Source organism: Nothobranchius furzeri, chromosome 3 (assembly GCF_043380555.1).
Source record: "Nothobranchius furzeri strain GRZ-AD chromosome 3, NfurGRZ-RIMD1, whole genome shotgun sequence".
NCBI classification, from domain to species: domain Eukaryota; kingdom Metazoa; phylum Chordata; class Actinopteri; order Cyprinodontiformes; family Nothobranchiidae; genus Nothobranchius; species Nothobranchius furzeri.
Window position 1 is genome coordinate 46512813 of NC_091743.1, and position 14387 is coordinate 46527199.

At 41.5% G+C, this 14387-nt stretch overlaps 1 protein-coding gene across 5 annotated transcripts in view; it reads left to right on the forward strand.

The window, feature by feature from the left end:
* celsr2 (cadherin, EGF LAG seven-pass G-type receptor 2) overlaps positions 1–14387 on the forward strand; it is a 97439-nt gene that overhangs the window by 59831 nt on the left and 23221 nt on the right. For all 5 annotated transcript variants that reach the window (XM_015959871.3, XM_015959873.3, XM_015959874.3 and 2 more), the window contains exons 3-5: positions 5123–5345; positions 11544–11659; positions 11761–11849. In XM_015959871.3, coding sequence (XP_015815357.3) covers positions 5123–5345; positions 11544–11659; positions 11761–11849 — 428 coding nt within the window. The remainder of the gene's footprint in view (positions 1–5122; positions 5346–11543; positions 11660–11760; positions 11850–14387) is intronic.

Here is a 14387-nt window from a genome sequence, read left to right on the forward strand (position 1 = left end):
GAATTAACGTATGGCAAAAATAATTTTTTGAGTAAGATATCTGTAAATTTATATAATCTGTATATCTAAATAATCTGTCTATGTTAATTATCTGTAGATGTGCTCATCAGGATTTTTTTTTCATTCACTCTCATGAAAATAAGTTATAAATAGCAGTGATTTTTTTTTGTTTTTATCTGGTCTGTTTGATTTGATTCAGCTTCCATAAAAATATTTTTGCATTTAAATACTTGTGTGATTTCAGAGTTTTTTCTTTGCTTCCACCATTAATCAGGACTTACGTTTGTCCTGGAGGCTCTCAGAACCCATCTGACTTCACCATCTACATGAGCTGTTGTTAAAGTAAAGTCAGGCAGTCATTTGAATCAAAACCTTCACAGAGTGAATCTTAGACTGTTGGGTCTTAAGATCTACAGACAAACCTGAACAGAAAACAGTCGACATTAACCAAAGTCTAAAATTTCTATCAGACTATTAAAATGTCAACTTTATAACGCCTCTCTCAACGTTCCATCAACAACAGCAATAAAACATAGAAGCTTTCTCTGTGAATGGAGTGATTAATAGTCAGAGTAAATTGTGTGTGCGTGCGTATGCAGGTGCATGTGTGTGTGTACGTACATGTGTGTATGTTGGTGTTACAGTAGTCCTGTGAAAGTCTTCTACACTGCTGACTTAGTGGCTTTTACACAAATCCCTGCTTCTGCATGAGAGAGCGACCAGTCTTGCCTCCTCAGCTGCTGCAGCCATCTGGTCTGCTGATGATGAGCGAGGGTCTGATAGGTGAGGGTGATTTCACCTGCTGTCCTCTTCAGCCTGAGCTGCAAATATCATCGATCTGTCAGCAGTGACACTAAATTAATTCAATTCAATTCTAGTTTATTTATATCACGCCAAATCACAAGAGTCGTCTCAAGGCACTTCACACAGTAACCATTCCAATACAGGTCAGTTCATTAAGCCAATCAGTAAAAAGTTTCCTATATAAGGAATCCAGCACATTGCATCGAGTCACAGACTAGTGTCAGAGTCTTTACAGCAATCCTCATACTAAGCAAGCATAAAGCGACAGTAGAGAGGAAAACTCCCTTTTAACAGGAAGAAACCTCCAATGAATCCTGGCTCAGTATAAGCAGCCATCCTCCACGACTCAAGAAGACAGAGCAGACACACACACACACACACACACACACACACACACACACACCATATGTATTAAGTAGTGTTGCTATGGCTACATTGTGATTTCTTAGTAAATATTCTGTTTAGTAAGAGATAAACTTCATTATCTTTATCTTAGTGAATCTATAATTAAACGGGTAAACTAGTGGTAGCACATTCCATGTCAAAGTGAGTAAAATGTTATCAGGAGGCGGAGAATGTTTAAGTGGTTAGCAGCAGTGTGCTAGACGTTGGCCCCCTCCGTGAGGCCACCACAGCTCAGCAGAACATCATTGTAGCTTCTTCTGGGGAGAAAAAAGCTTAGAGAAAAAATAAAGTTAACAGCTGAAATAGCAGGAAATAATACAATTAAAGAGCAAATTGTAGAAGAAAGTAGTCGGGTGAGGAAAGTGGTCAGTATGTCCTCCAGCAGTCTAAGCCTATAGCAGCATAACTACAGAGATAACTCTGGATAACCTAGCCTTTTAGATGGAGGCATGTTGGAGGCAGGGCAAGGGAGAGCTGTCTTTACCGACTGTACACTCCACCTCCCTTTACTCCCCACTTGTCCAGATCTAGGCTAACATCAGATTTTAACCATAGGCCCTATCAAATAAAAATGTTTTCAGCCTATTCTTAAAAGTAGACAAAGTGTCTGCCTCACGGACTAATGGGCTCGACGCATGGGAGGCGACATCGCCTCTCCTCCATTTATTTTCAATGAGACATGCATGACAAAGCGATAATCGCGGGTCTCCCTCCTACTAAGCGAAACGTAAAAAACATGCGTGTGAAATTTGGCACTCGTGCACGTGTCGTGCACAGGCGACCCAGCGACGCAATCCCAGAAAGTTGAAATATTTTCAACTCTTCATCGCTGTCGCTCAGACGAGGACCAATCAACGGAGGTTTCATTCACTGACCAATGAGCGGACAGGATGCTCCGTACATCTCCGAGCAAACATGAAGGAGAAGTTGATTATTATTATGTTTTATACAGTAAAATCAGAAGTAAGATTTCACATAACTCCAGCAGCACCTTGTGAAACATCATATCTACCACTTTTTTAACTCTGAACTGCGTAAATAACCTTAGTTCCCTCCAACCTGACACAGCCAAACAAAACAACGGAAGTTTCGATTTCACCATGGAACAGAACGCGTAGACAGCTTTGCCACAGGCCGCTGCCGCGGGTCGCCTCCCGTGTGTCAGGTAGTAAAAGCAACAGCGACAAATTTCGCTGATCGGGGTCGTTTGTCTTCTCCCGTGTGTCGAGCCCCTAAAGCTGGTAGCTGGTTCCACCAGAGAGGAGCCTGATGGCTAAAAGATCTGCCTCCCATCCTATTTTTAGATATTCTGGGAACCACCAGTAAACCTGCACTCTGAGAGCGACGTGCTCTGTTAGGAACATATGGAACAATCAGATTCCTAATGTATGATGGACCTTGATTATTAAGAGCTTTATATGTGAGAAGAAGGATCTTAAAATCTATTCTGAATTTAACAAGTAGCCTATGTAGGGAAGCTAAGACAGGAGAGATATGATCTCTCTTTTTAATTCTCATCAGAACTCTTGCTGCAGCATTTTGGACAAGCTGAAGACTTTTAACTACATTCTGTGGACTTCCTGAGAGTAATGAATTACAGTAATCCAGTCTTGATGGAATAAATGCATGAACTAGTTTTTCAGCGTCACTCCTGGAAAGTATGCTTCTAATCTTAGCAATATTCCGAAGGTAGATCAAGGAAATCCTACAAACCTGTTTAATGTGGGATTTGAATGACATGTCCTGGTCAAAGATAACACCAAGGTTCCTTACTTTGTTCTTAGAGTCTAATTTAATGCCGTTCAGATTGACTAAGCAGTTTCCTTTTGTGAAGTTCCTGTCCAAGGATGAGAACCTCAGTCTTGTCTTGATTTAAAAGCAGAAAGTTTAGAGTCATCCAATTTTTTATGTCCAGACAGGCCTGTAATGTACCCAACCGATTAGGTTCATCAGGGTTAATGGATAAATATAACTGAGTATCGTCAGCATAACAGTGGAAGTTTATCCCATGCTGTCTAGTAATTTTACCAATTGGAGTAAAAAGAATTGGTCCAAGCACTGAACCCTGTGGTACTCCACAAGTAACCCTGGAGTATGAAGAAGATTTGTCATGTACATTTACAAAATGAAATCTGTAAGACAGGTAGGATTTAAACCAGCCTAACACTGTTCCTTTGATCCCTACAACATGTTCAAGTCTTTCTAAAAGAACATTGTGATCAACTGTGTCAAAAGCAGCACTGAGATCTAACAAGACTAGAACAGACACAAGATTCTTATCTGAGGCCATGAGAATATCATTTGTAACTCTCACTTATGCTGTTTCAGTGCTGTGATACTCTCTAAAACCAGACTGAAATTCCTGAAACAGTTCATTAGTGTTTAAATGCTCACATACTTGGATGGCCACTATTTTCTCAAGTACTTTAGATAAAAATGGAAGGTTAGATGTTGGTCTATAATTCATTGGGTCATCTGGATCCAGAGAAGGTTTCTTAAGTGAAGGTTTGATTACAGCAACCTTAAAATCCTGTGGTACGTATCCATTTACTAAGGATAGACTGATCATATCTATGATGGGGCAGTAACCAAAGCTTTACATTAAGACATATTAAGATATATTTAAAAAAAAAAATTTTTAAAGGTGAAGGCCACTGAGTTCAATGAGTAATATTAAACTGAATTTAAAAATATTTTTAGCTACAAAGTTTTTTATGTTTTATTTTTATATTTATTACTTTAAAAACTGTAAATTTGATTTCAGTTTATATTATATATTTTGTGTAATTTGTTATTATTATTATTATTATTATTATTATTATTATTATTATTATTATTATTATAACAATGTAAATTTTATATTTTGTTTTAACACTTTATGTTCTCAAAAGAGATATTTTTGCCCTAAAACAATTCAGTTCAAATGAGATCTCTTAGAAATTTTTGAGAAACATAATTTTTACAATAACTCAATTTATATTATCTAAATAATTTATAGAAAATATTGTATTTAATTTATGAATGAATCATTCAAAATAGCTGGGTATAATTAAAAATATCCATCAAACTGAAGCTGTATTTTCAGCTGGTTAGGTTTGTGTTATAAATCAGTGTTGCTACATGTAATTAATGTAGAAAAATATTTATTAGTGAGTTTTTGGTGTTTTAGGCCAGATTTCTGTCTGTGTTAATGAAAACCTGATCCTTCCAGGTTTGTGTTCAAATGACAGATTTCTTTTTCTATAAGTCCATAATGAAAATCTTAAATATCAGCTTTTGACCAAAAGGGTCTGATTTAATCTGCTGTTGCTCAGTTTAAGAGAGAAGTTGCTATAATTTCATAGAGCATTAAATTGGACTGAGACTTCAGTAAATAAAGTGTTTATGGGCAGCAGGACAGATGCGCTCTGATTTCTGATCATGTAGTAATGAAGCCTCCAATCGTCTGCTAGCTGTGAACAATCTCAGCATGATCATCACGAGCATTAACGCTCTGTAGAAAGTGCAATCATCATTTTGTCTCCACAAACACTTCCAGCTCGCTGCGTTTGCGCCATCGAGCTGCTCTGCTGAATATGAATTGAGCCCAAACTGCAGTAGACAGACTGAGTTGTAGGTGAGACAGCAAGCAGAAAGATCCGAACTAAAGATGCTGCTAGAGAGGAAACCCTGTTAAGGATGGCAGTTTATGATTGAAATTCAGATTATTTTTAGATGCATCCAGCCAACCTTTTCTTAGCGTACCAGTCCTGCAGTCACAGATGTTTGAAATCATTTCTCTGTTATTATATTCTTATAATGACACACGTGACCCAGCTGCTGCATGAATCTGTGTGAAGTCCCAGCTGGTTTGGCTGCAGACATCCAGCTTGTCATGAACAATATTAATCCTCATTTCCCTCCACTTTTCCAGGCGAGCGCTGCGAGCTGTCCTCCCGTTCAGGTCGATGCGCTCCGGGAGTCTGCAGGAATGGAGGCGCCTGCGTGAACCTGTTGGTCGGCGGCTTCAAGTGCGAGTGTCCGCCGGGCGGCTACGACAAGCCCTACTGTGAGATGACCACACGCAACTTCCCCCCAAACTCCTTCCTCACCTTCAAGGGCCTCCGTCAGCGCTTTCACTTCACCCTCTCACTCACGTAAGCCCCTCCACCTCCCTCCTCCACCTCCTCCATCAGATTTCAGTGAATTCTCACTTCAGCCATCCACACATCCTCCCTCTCTGCGCTCTCACCTCCACCTGGCAGCAACACACCTAAGTATGAGATTAAAGCCTCTCTGCTATAGTAGCTTGTTAGATCTGAGTCACACACGACTCAAACGTTAGAGAAAATTAGTTTGTAGAGAGGAAGCTTTTGTATTGAGATGTTAATCCCATAAAGTCAGGTCTCATTACAGTCACTGTGTCACTCTGAGCTGTGACTCAGTGTTTGGCCTATTTCAGCACAGTCTTCCTCAGTGGGGTGAAGACTGACAGAAGCTGTCTCACATATACCGCATCATTACTGCAGCTATTCTCTCCTCTCATTCCAGTTTCTGCTCTTCTATATTTTCTCCAAATTCTCATTTTTTATTTTATTTTTTTGCCTCTGTAACTCTGAAGAAAGTAGCGCTGGTGTTCTTTGAGAAATCTTTATTTCTGGGCCAGAAACCAAAAGATGAAAGCTGGACAATAATGCTAGGATCCTAAACTAAAAGGTAAAGAACTCAGTTAGTTTTACAGATATTGAGCTGAGGTTTGGTGTGCTGGTATCCGAGAGTCCTCTCTAACACACACTCAGATCATATTAGATCCTGTGTTAATGTGTGAAGCTCCCAAAACAGCTACTCCAAAAAGTCTCAAAAAGAGTAGACCTTTAACTAAAAAATAAGCCACTATATGCCACATGTTCCATCCGTCCATCTGTCCGTCCATCCATCTATCCATCCATCCATTCTCTTCCTCATTTGGAGTCGGGTTGTGGGGCAGCAGTCTAACCCCGGGTTTCCACCGGAGCCGTCAGCAGCACGTTACTGCAGCAGCACGTCTTGCTTGCGTAAGCTGCTGCTTGGCCCTTCCCACGAGACGCGAAGCAGCAGGGGAGCAGCTGTCACCGACAGAGCACAAAGTCACACGAGTGACTTCGTCAGTAAACACAACAACAAGCAGGAGAAACCTACAACATGGTTTGTGTTTTATGTTCTGTCCGTTTTATAATCGCCAATACGGACCTGAAAAACAAAGGAGACCGCTAGCTAGGTGATAACTTCTCACGGGGACGCACAGTTAGTAACTGTTTTTAAAAGTAAAGCAACCTGAAGGCAGTGCGTTTCTTTATTCTGAAAATCTCGGGAGCTTCTCTCCATTTCCGCGTTCGATTTCCTGTCTTTCCTTCCCCAAAAATGTCGAACTTGACCCGTTTCAGAGGCGTCGCACGTAGAAAATAGAACTGGCGCGTAAAGGCCGCGACATGCTGCTCCTGAGACGCGGCCGACTCGCGCTGCTGACGGCTCCCGTGGAAAGCCGGGGTTAGAAGAGAGGCCCAGACTTCCCTCTCCCCAGCCACTGGGCCAGCTCCTCTGGGGGAATCTTAAGGCGTTCCCTGGCCAGACGAGAGACATAGTCCTTCCAGCGTGTCCTGGGTCTTCCTTTGAGGCTCTCCCCGGTTGGACGTGCCTGGAAAACCTCACCAGGGAGGCGTCCAGGAGGCATCCTAACTAGATGCTCGAGCCACCTCAACTGGCTCCTCTTGATGTGGAGGAGCAGTGGATCTACTCCGAGCCCCTCCTGGATTACAGAGCTCCTCTCCCTATCCCTCTAAGGGAGAGCCAAGCCACCCTGCGGAGAAAACTCATTTTGGCCGCTTAAATCTGTAATCTCGTTCTTTCTGTCACTACCCAAAGCTCGTGACCATAGGTGAGGGTAGGAACGTAGATCAACCGGTAAATTGAGAGCTTTGCCTTCTGGCCCAGCTCCCTCTTCACCACGACAGCCCGGTAACGCACGCATCACTGCAGACGCAGCACCAATCAGCCTGTCGATCTCCCGCTCCATATTCTCCTCACTCGTGAACAAGACCCCAAGACGCTTAACCCTCTCGGTCTCAAAATAAGTTTTGATAAAAGGACGAACAACTAAGTCCTTCAGGGCTACTTCTGAGTTAAAAAATGCTCATGAAATACGTGTGTGGAGTAACCAGGTAGGTAGGTTTTAACTGTTGCAAATCTGCAACGCCTGCCTCCAGAGGGTTAAGTACCTCCACTTGGAGCAGGACCTCATCCCTGACCTGGAGAAGGCATTCTACCCTTTTCCGACTCAAGACCATGGTCTCGGATGTTGGGGAGCTGATTCTCACCCCAGCTGCTTCACACTCGGCTGCGAACCGCTCCAATGAGAGCCGGAGATCATTCCACAAATTAAGTTTAGCAAACATAATAAAATATAATTTAGTTTTCTAAAAGCTTGTTCAGAAAATTTAAACATTTGTAAAAATCAGTTCTTCCGGATTACTCAAACTGCACATTTGATTAGCCAGTTTTGTGTCTTTTCTTTTCACCATGGATCAAACAGTAAGTGAGATACCATCACAGAGCCGAGGTGTGTTTTGACTTATTGTGACTCTTTGGTCTGCGGTGGTTTGACTCTCACAGTAGAAATTAAATCTTCTCAGTGAGCCTTATAGACTCAGTCTCCTTTAAGGCAGGATCAGATGACCGCCCCTTGTTGATGAAAAACTGCTCAGACCAGTTTAGAAACCGGACCGCGTTTCTGTGGCGGGTCTGTGAAGTAGCTGCTGTGAGATGTCGGTTCTGGCAGCTTGAGGCTGCTGAGGTGAAGTTTAGCGGCTGCGGCACCTGAAACCTGTGTTTGTCTAGTTTTTGTTAGAAACAGAGTCTGTTGTCACAGACAACTCTGGATTAGAATCATCTAAATGCAGATTTTTGTTAGTTATTAGATATTTGACTTTGAAACTTCTTTGGAAATTTGTCTCTTCATCTTGGCAGAAATCCTTGCAGCTCAGCTGGGTTTGATGATAATGAGGCTGAAGTCATCTTCAGGCTTCTTCAGAGATGCTCGCCTGTTTAAGCTTCAGACAGTGTCTGGTTAACTAAAAGCTTTTCACATTTCCTCTGACCCTCTCCAGTGAACTTCAGGAGTTGATGTCTGGTGTCTGAGAGTTGTTCAGATATTGTTGAAAGTTGTTTAAAAAAGGAAGTTTCAAGTTCATCTACTCAACTCCTTCTTGTTCAAATTAACATCAAACCTTTTTGACTTTAAAGCATCCAGATGGGGTATCAGGATTAGTACCTTCATCAAAATCCTGTCCTACACATGTCTACTGCCCTCTGGTGGAGGGTCTACTGGTGCCACAGGTCCATTTCATTTATTTATTGCTGCTGCTGTTTTATGATTACCTAATAAAATTAATCTGATAACTACATCATTTTTTAAACTTTTGATAAAACGTATTTAATTTAAAACCATTTTTTAAACATTAATGTTGTTTTATTTATTATTTCAGGCATTAAAGGGTTAACTTCAGTGCCCATTGGGTTGCTTGTTGTTTGTCTGACCACAGCAGAAACCAGAGGAGATAATAGGAAGCCTAGTCTCCTCCCTATCCGGTCGGCTCACGGGTCCCCGGAAGAACAAAAACATGACTGCAAGTCAAGGGGGCTAAAAAGGTTATTTTCTAATCTGCTTTGCCTGACACCCTGGATCACACGTATGTTGTACTGCAATTGAAATGAAAAGTAATGATGGGTGTTTTGACCATGACAGTTATGTACTTTGAGATTTATTAGCTTGTAAAAGTTCTTAATTAGCATGACTACACACCAGAAATCGGCACGTCGCATATGTAACATCACCACATAATCTCCTCCCCCCTAGCGTAGCTGCTACTTACCAGACGACCAGATTTGTGGTGGTTCTTTCCTCCTGGGGGAAGTTTGCTGAACTTCCAGCACTTTCCCCTCAGTTTTCTCCGTGTCTGGTTCGATGACGTCACTTTCATGAAGCGCATTTGTAGTCCTGGACTTATTTTCACACAAAACCTGAAATAACATTTCCCCACGTTCGAAAATAAGCGCGATCTGGGTATCAAAATGTGTCTTTAAAATTCACGGACATCATACGTGAAATCCATGGCACACAACAAGCAGAATTAGAAAATAGGATTTTTAGCCCCGTTGACCTGCATTCATATTTTCGTTCTTCAGGGGACCCGTGGTCCGGACGTAGATGGGCGTGACTGAGGCTCCCTAAGGGCTTATAAAGAAAAAATTTAGTTTTAAAATGATCTAAATTGCTTCATCAGCTCTGAACATTGACAGAAGCTGGCTTCATGCCATCAGGTGTGATATTTACGTCCATGTTTTTATAAAAAAATGTTACAGTTTTACATATCTACCTCATTTACAGCACAAAATCTGAATTTATTTTTGATTTTTTTGATAATATTGATTAGGAGTGATTCAGTATTACTGGAAAAAATGTGACTTATTTTGACAAAATTTCATCTCATCAGAGATGCAGTCATGTTTCAGCAAAGGCTTTTCCTTTGCTATTTATATTTTAGTTTCAGCTAGGTCTGGGCGTTTTATACAACAGCACTGTGTACGACGAATACATTTAATAATCTAATGTATACAATCATTCTGATTTTCTTTATAAATCTGAGAGGTCATTAGTTTATTGTGATTGGACTCCGACTGATAAAACCCGCTGCTTTAACAGGATTTATCTCTGCCTTCTCCTAAAGTCAGACTTACTGAGATAATCAGAAGACACGGATCAGAATAGCGTGTGAAAAAGTGACCTCGGAGGTGAATTGAAGGGTTTTCCCTGACATGCTGTCTCCCTTACAGAGGACCTTTCCGCCTCAGCGCTCACATCCCATGTATCTCAGCGTGTTAGCATAGCGTGACATGGTTCTTCACATAAGGGGAAGCTGGTTGTTATTTTTACTGATGGGTGCCTAATGCGACGTGCAGTGATGCCAGTAAAATCACCATTTAGTTCTGGCTGATTACCCTCATAGTTCAGAGGGCTCGGGAGGGTCGAGAAGAAGTGTGGCAGCATCCTTTTAAATCGATATGTCAAAGAATGAAGAGCCCCCACATGATGATTCTGCTCTTCTTTCCGTGCCTCTTCCGTGCATCTCCAGCGTTATTATCCGCAGAAGCATCGGCATCCTCGTTTCCTTCAGGGTCACAGTGATATGTTTTTATCTGAGTAAGCAGGTCAGTGTTGCCGTGCCCTCTGGCTGCTCTTCGGTCCAGGAACAATGCACTAACAGCATCATGTACTGCATCCCCTCTGACCCCGATGGCTGAGCGAGAGGCAGGAGCTGCTCATGCTGCCTGGCAGCACGTAGGGACACTTGGATGTCTGAATGGCGTCTTTCTTCAAGACGTGGCTCTGTTAGAGAAGAGAGGAAGAGTCAGAGTGACCTTTCTGAAAGAGAAGTGAAATCACTCCTGTAAGGAAGCTGCATTGTTGTGGAGTAACTGACCAGAAAATACAGATGCGGGAATGTCGAGCTGGCAGCTGGCCGATATGCTCAGGAGATTTGTCTTTTGATCCTCTGTAGGCTGAATAAATCTGCTCTGTTAGTATGGATTTATTTTATATAGAAACCTGGCCCAGTTCCACCCATAATATTCAACACTTCGACATCCTGTTTGAACACTTGAGATGAACTAAGTGTGCATTAATATGCTGTTAGTGCAGCGTTGCACAGAAACAGAAATGTGCCGCAGACGCTGCACTCAGCAGCTGTTTACCTTCTCTTCTATAGGAAAACAGATTTCCAAGACGTCATTATTCTGAACTGTCTAACTGTGTTGCAGTGCTGCGATCCTTCACCCTGCAGCTTTGACTTTGCCCTAGTTTTCCTCTAAGTTATCATTTAATTCAGCTTACGCAGATTCCTTGACTGCAAACAGATTTTTTCCCGTTTGACTTGTGCTTTTCATAAACCCCATTATGTTTGGTGTTCTTCCACAAGCCCTGAGCGCTTCCTGATTATGATAATTTATTACGGAGTGATAGGTTTGCCCTAGAAAGGTGAACGTGAGGAAATGCTACAGATGTTGTTAAATAGGTCAAACCAGACTGTGTGTGACTGTGATCATGTGCTTTTTTATACAGTATGAATCAGATGTTGTTTGTTATCGTAAGCTGGACTTATTCTATTTTTGTTCCTTTCTAGTGATTCCTTTCATTTTAGACAGACAACTTATTTTTAAACGCATTTATTTATGAATCATGTAATATTTTATAAATATTTGAGATGCTTTTTGACTTGTAATAAAAAAAAAGCTTTAAATAATTCATAACTTGTGTTTTTCAGATTTGCCACCAAAGAACAAAATGGTTTATTGCTCTACAACGGACGCTTTAACGAGAAACACGACTTCATCGCCATGGAGATCATCAGTGAGCAGATACAGCTTACCTTCTCTGCAGGTACACGACTCATTCATCAACAGAGTTCCTCATGTTTTATGTGTTTTAAAATGTTCCTTCTGTTAATGTCCTGAAACTTTTCCCATCACATTATTCCTCAGGAGAAACCAAGACCACAGTTTCTCCTTTTATCCCAGGAGGAGTCAGTGATGGTCAGTGGCACACGGTGGAGGTTCACTACTATAACAAGGTGAGAGGCTGACTGTTCGTTTAGACATTATTACTGGCAATAACAGCATTTTTAAAAACCTTTTCTTAATAGTTACATTTCTTAAGTTGTTTGACTCTAACCAACTGTAGTAATAGGCCTTTGGGACCAGAGGAGAGCACTGAAGCAACCCCCACGAGTGTTTGAGGTTGCTCATCTTCTGTTCTTGGGCTTTTGGCTTGTAGTATTTTCTTGTTTTTTTTTCTCTCCTGTGAATCCTGATTCTCAGATGTTGGCAGATGTGAGGTTGGAAGCTAATAAAGATGTCTCTAACATACGTTGCTCCGTGTGTGTGTGCGTGCGTGCGTGTGTGTGTGTGTGTGCGTGCGCGCGCGTGTGCGTGTGTGTGTGTGTGTGTGGCCCAGTTCACAAGGCAGTATTTTAAAATATTGTCTGAAGATTTTCAAAGCCTAAGAGAACCCACATATGGAGATAAAGTCCTGGATAATCCACTTTTGGACCTACCGTGTGTGGCAAAATGTACACACTACACATGGACCCATTTTACTCATCATTCCCAAATTAGATGGGAAATTTTGCAAAACATCTGGAGATCAAATGTGATGTAAACAAATGGGGTGGTGGAGGAGGAGGAGAGTGTTGCTGTCACCTCACACACAACAGGCAGCATGCTTGTTTGTCCTCAAAATCGGAACAAGAACAATCCAACATGTTGAATATTCCTGATGTATCATCCGCGAGTTCCAACATCGTTTAAAGCGAGCCAGAGCACTCTTAACACACCACACATGGCAGGAATGTCTGATAAGATTATCTTTAGAGCCATGGTAATCAGGTGCATTCTTAAGCTAGTCTGAAGGGTGAGAATCGGGTCAATAATTATCCTGCTGAGTGAATCAGGCCTTACATAAAATAAATGACCGCTATACGTTGAAGCTAACCAACACTAGCAGCGTGTCTCTTTCCATTTGGAAGGCAGCAATGACACAACCAGGGGCCACATTTATAAAGCTTACCTACACGTAAAATGGGGTCTGGAAACTAGGTTTGGGCATCATTTGATTTTGAACGATTCCGATTCCAATTCCTCGTTTCGATTCCGGTTCCTATCGATTCCCGATTCCGATTCTTTCAAGACATGACATGTTTTACACGATCCAGCTAACCATAGGTCCTACTTGATGAAATAATCTTAACTCCAACATGAATTCTAACTCTATGAACAATAACATCACCTTCATTTTGACAGAAACATGTTTTGGAGGAAAAAAAAAGACTTGCAGCACAACCAGTGTGTTTGTTTCTGACCACAACCAAAGTCTGGAAGAAGCCTCTGGGATGAGAGGCTAAATGTCTCCAACATATCCAGAAACGTGCAGCTGTTTTCAGCTAAAACTCCCAGGATGATCATGTCCAGGTTGACTGAGAACTACACCTCCATGCTGCAGCAGCTTTGACTCAGAACAGGAAGTGAAACTTAAATGTAGCTGCTGTCAGTAACAATCTAACAAGTTTTAAACATTAAAACTCTCAACAGAAATAGTTCAGAGAGGAAATTAAAATGTTCACAACTTTGTGTGTGATTTATTATTATTATTATTATTTATTATGGCAGAAGCTGGTGTGGTCCACCACAGAGAAGATGCTCTAGCATGATGACTAATTATTCTACAGGTTATTGTTCAGCCTTCTGACGCTCACGCACACGAGTGTTGGTGAGCAGCTGCGTCTGACTGCTGACGCTCCGTGTGTGTTTTTATTTCTGCAGTGGGACAAACTCACTTCACACCATCCAGAGTGTTACATCGATATGCAGAGCCGGATTAACGCAAAGGCAAAGTAGGCACGTGCCTAGGGCCTGATTGGCTGGATGGGGCCCAGACAGAGGAACAAAATTATAAATAAATAAATTAAAAATTAAATGTACAAATGTCCTATGATAGAATTTGTAGCTAGGACTCCAATCTACAATTTGTTTAAATAATTTATCAATTAACTAAAAATAGTGACAATGTTTATCTTAACCATAGACCGTTTCATTGGCTACGTCACACCTCTGGGGTCCACGGACAAGTATACGCGTCTTTTGAACAGGTCTGATTTGGGACGCTGTAGCAGCAAGACTCCGCCTCCCTGAGTTTCGGTTTCAATTCGGCTTTAAAAAGGAGATTATAAACTACACCCCAGTTTTTAAATTTTGTTAATAGGCAACGTAAAAGCGGAGTTATACTAAACTAAAAAATGACCTATTTTTAGACAATCTGATAACTTGTCAAAACAGCGGTTTAGTAATCTGTGAGCGGGAATGTGCTTGTGAACATTAAAAACCCACAAAAACACGAGATCCTTTTGCTGTTGGTGGAAGTCTGACATATTCAGCTGACAAAAAGTATTATGTAGCTGAGAGAGAGAAAGGAAGGCCGCACGAGTAACGAGATGTGCGCAAAAAGGAGCCGCTTCGCAGGGAAAGGAGTGGCGCGAACGGAGTAACAACAAACAATTAGACAGATATTGACGGTAAACTTTGTATTTTGGAGCGATCCGGACAGATATATTGTC